General features: G+C 57.1%; 1 protein-coding gene across 5 annotated transcripts in view; it reads left to right on the top strand.

Annotated features, from left to right (window-relative positions):
* The window catches only part of LOC104876334 (olfactory receptor 1361), a 41,921-nt gene that overhangs the window by 35,644 nt on the left and 2,852 nt on the right, over nucleotides 1-3,425 (top strand). For 4 of the 5 annotated variants that reach the window (XM_010644307.2, XM_010644305.2, XM_010644304.3 and 1 more), the window contains one exon: nucleotides 58-1,833. The exons of the other annotated variant lie outside the window; for it this stretch is intronic. In XM_010644307.2, coding sequence (XP_010642609.1) covers nucleotides 63-1,004 — 942 coding nt within the window. In that variant the 5' untranslated portion in view covers nucleotides 58-62 and the 3' untranslated portion in view covers nucleotides 1,005-1,833. Of the gene's footprint in view, nucleotides 1-57; nucleotides 1,834-3,425 lie in introns of those variants that run through there. 5 annotated transcript variants of the gene reach the window in all.

Here is a 3,425-nt window from a genome sequence, read left to right as displayed (position 1 = left end):
GCGGGCGGGAGAGCGCGGGTCAGCACCACGGACAGCGGCCGCTCCCTTGTTGCCCAGGTGCCATGGACCAGCCCAACCTCACCCAGGTCTCGGAGTTCCTGCTTCTCGGCCTCTCTCAGGACCCCGGGCAGCAGCGGCTCCTGTTCGTCCTCTTCCTGAGCATGTACCTGGTCACGGGGCTGGGGAACCTGCTCATCGTCCTGGCCATCGCTGCCGACCCCCGGCTCCACACCCCCATGTACTTCTTCCTGGCCAACCTGGCCTTCGTGGACGTGTGTTTCACCTCCACCACGGTCCCCAAGATGCTGTCCAACCACGTGTCGGGACGCCGCAGCATCCCCTACGCCGGCTGCCTCGCCCAGATGTTCTTCTTCATCTGGTTCGCCGGCATCGACAGCTTCCTGCTGACCACCATGGCCTACGACCGCTACGCGGCCATCTGCCACCCGCTGCGCTACTCCGCGGCCGTCACGCCCCAGCTGTGCGGCCTGCTTGTGGCCGCGTCCTGGGCCGCCGCCTTCGGCAACGCCCTGACCCACACCGCGCTGCTCGCCCGCCTGTCCTTCTGCGCCCACAACAGGGTCCCCCACTTCTTCTGCGACCTCAGCCCCCTGCTGAAGCTGGCCTGCTCGGACACCTCCCTCAACAGCGCTCTGGTCTACACCGTGGGTGCCCTGCCCATCATCGTGCCCTTCGTGGGGATCCTGGTCTCCTACACGCACATCTTTGCTGCCGTGCTGAGGATCCCGTCGGCGGGAGGCAAGCGCAAGGCCGTGTCCACCTGCGGCTCCCACCTGGCCGTGGTGTCCCTGTTCTACGGGACCCTCATCGGGGTGTACTTCAGCCCCGCGTCGCCCCACACGGTCCAGCAGGACACAGCGGCGGCGGTGATGTACACTGTGGTCACCCCCATACTGAATCCCTTCATCTACAGCCTGCGCAACAGCGACATGAAGGGCGCCCTGGGGGCCCTGGTCCGCGGGAAGCTGGTGGCCGGGAAGTGACCTCAGGCCGGAGGTCCAGGGTCCCCACAGAGCATCCGCCTGTCGGGAAGCTCCTGTCTCGCATCTTTCCGTTTGCTTGGCTTTGTTCTGCCAGCGCTGCTTCAGGAGCTCTCTTCTCACCTCGGCCCGCAGGCCGCCCAAGACCTGGCCTCAGTGGGAGGTGAGCGGCAGACAAGGAGCGAAGCCTTCTCTAACTCCAGCCACCCTGTCCTGGCCTGACCTCTGCAGCCTCAGATCTGCAGCCCTAGCAGCACAGCACGCGAGACAGCCGGGGTGCACACAGCATGCCACCATCCCCAGACCACCAGCGCCCAACCCCTGGTCTGTGCAAAAGTTGTCTGCCACAAAACCAGCCCCTAGAGCCCAAAAGGTCGGGGACGGCTGATTCCAATGTCTTGCAGGGGCTGGGGACACAGGAAGGAACAGTTACTGCGCCTGGCCTTGCGAAGCTGACACTGCAGCCTGAAGAATGCGCATGGTGTCGAAAGGGGTGGGAACCACAGGATGCAAGGCCTGGCGTGGGCTGAGGTTCGAGGTTGGCTGCTAGAACAAAGAGACTCAAAACACAAAAGTCACAAGCTTTGCCCAGAAGTAGTGATGCACACCTTTGAACTCAGCACTCTGGGAAGCTGAGGCAGGAGGATCATAAGTTTAAGCCCAGCCTGGACAAGCCAATTAGCAAGACCCTCTCTCTCAAAATTTAAAAAGATATAAAGGGCTGTGGATGGAGTTCAAGGTAAAGGCTGTGGCTTCAAGTCCCAAGACTGCCAAAAATAAAAGTCATAAGCTTCTCCAGCCAGAATTCTGACACCCCTTCATGTCTCAGCATCGGGCCCTGGAGTGCCTCACCTCTCCATAACGCTCAGTTAGCAGAGGCCACCGTGAGGCCATCAGAGACAGCGGCCTCAGGAAGGCACCAAGAGCCCTGGATCCACAGTGTGGGGGGCAGCAAGCTGTTGGTGCCTCTGCTGCTGTGATATTTATGACTCCTTGGTGCCCGAGTCCTGTCCCAGATCCTGTATTCCCCAAAACTCTACTAAAAGCAGCGAGGGACAAACCACGTAGGGTGACGGGCTTGCTTTCTCATCTCTCTAGAGACCCAGGCTTGCTGGACACACGGTCCATCCTGCAGCTCGCCACACATCATGGTCACACCAGGTGTTCTCCGGTGTAGCCAGTGTCACCAGATCCCCACCCGGCAGTGTCGGTGTCCTTGCTCCAGGCCATTACACTAATGCCACCGATGTTCTGGTCCATTTTCAAAATGGCCGCACCCCACTTCTGATATCATTTGTGTCTGTGGCAATGAAGGGCTCACGTGCTACATTAGCTTGCTAAGGTGACATAACAATGCACCACACACCTGGAGGCCTGGTGAGATGGATTTGCCCACAGTTCTGGAGCTCATGAGGTCCAAGACAGAGGAGCTGGCACCTGTATCATTGAAAGAGCCTTCCTGCTGCATCACCCCTTGTTGGAAGAAGGGAGAGCCAGGGCTGGGGATTAGCTCAGTGGTTCTGTCGCCTGCCTCACAAGCACAAGGTCCCAAACTCAATCTCTGGTATTAAAAAAAAAAAAAAAGAAGGCCAGGCATCATGGCGCATGCCTGTAATCCCAGCACTCAGGAGGCTGAGGAAGGGAATCCTGCTACCATTAAAAAAAAAAAGATGTTGTCACCTCTTGTTAGCTCTGTATCACCCTTGAGAAAGGCCAGAGAGTACTTAGCACCATGACCCTCAAGCCCCTCATGTGTCCCAAGACTCATGCCCAGTCAAAGGGGCATCGCAAGCATCAAGGACCCATCTAGATAAATGTTAGCTGAGAGCTGCTGGGAACTGGGCAAACTAGAGTTACCTGTAGGAGCTGCTGCCTTACTGACTTCATTGTTGAGACACAACACCCAATCCCCACAGCTTGAAAGAGCAGAGGTTTATTTGGACTCATGGTTCAGCCCATGGTCGGCCACCTCCAAGGCAGGACAGCAAGGTGGAAAAGAAGCAGCTCGCAACAAGCCAGCTTTAGCACCCCATAATCCAGTCACCTTCCAGCAGATGAGGCTTCGGGAGCCATTCTTGACCCAAACCAGAACATCCCACACCTGGCCCCCAAAAGACTCCTCTGTATCTCTTGATACAAAATGTGTTCAGTCAAAATGCATCTAGTTCATGTCTAAGAGTTGCCAAAGTCTTAACAGTCCCAGCACCACCAAAAAGTCCAGGTCCGGCCTCCTCTGAGACTCTTAGCTGGGAGCCTCTGTGAAAACAGAGAAAGTTAAACACTGCAGATACAATGGCACCGGGGAAACAGTCCCACTCCAAAAGAGAGAGGGGCCAGAGATGTAGCTCAGTGGTTCTACCACCTGCCTCACAAGTGCAAGGTCCTGAGTTCAATCCCTGGTACCAAAAAAAAAAAAAAAAAAAA

The sequence above is a fragment of the Fukomys damarensis genome, unplaced genomic scaffold, assembly GCF_012274545.1.
Source record: "Fukomys damarensis isolate Sample0158 unplaced genomic scaffold, DMR_v1.0_HiC HiC_scaffold_37, whole genome shotgun sequence".
Classification (NCBI taxonomy): domain Eukaryota; kingdom Metazoa; phylum Chordata; class Mammalia; order Rodentia; family Bathyergidae; genus Fukomys; species Fukomys damarensis.
The sequence above is the reverse complement of the archived record's forward strand: the minus strand, read 5'-3'. Positions and strand labels throughout refer to the sequence as shown.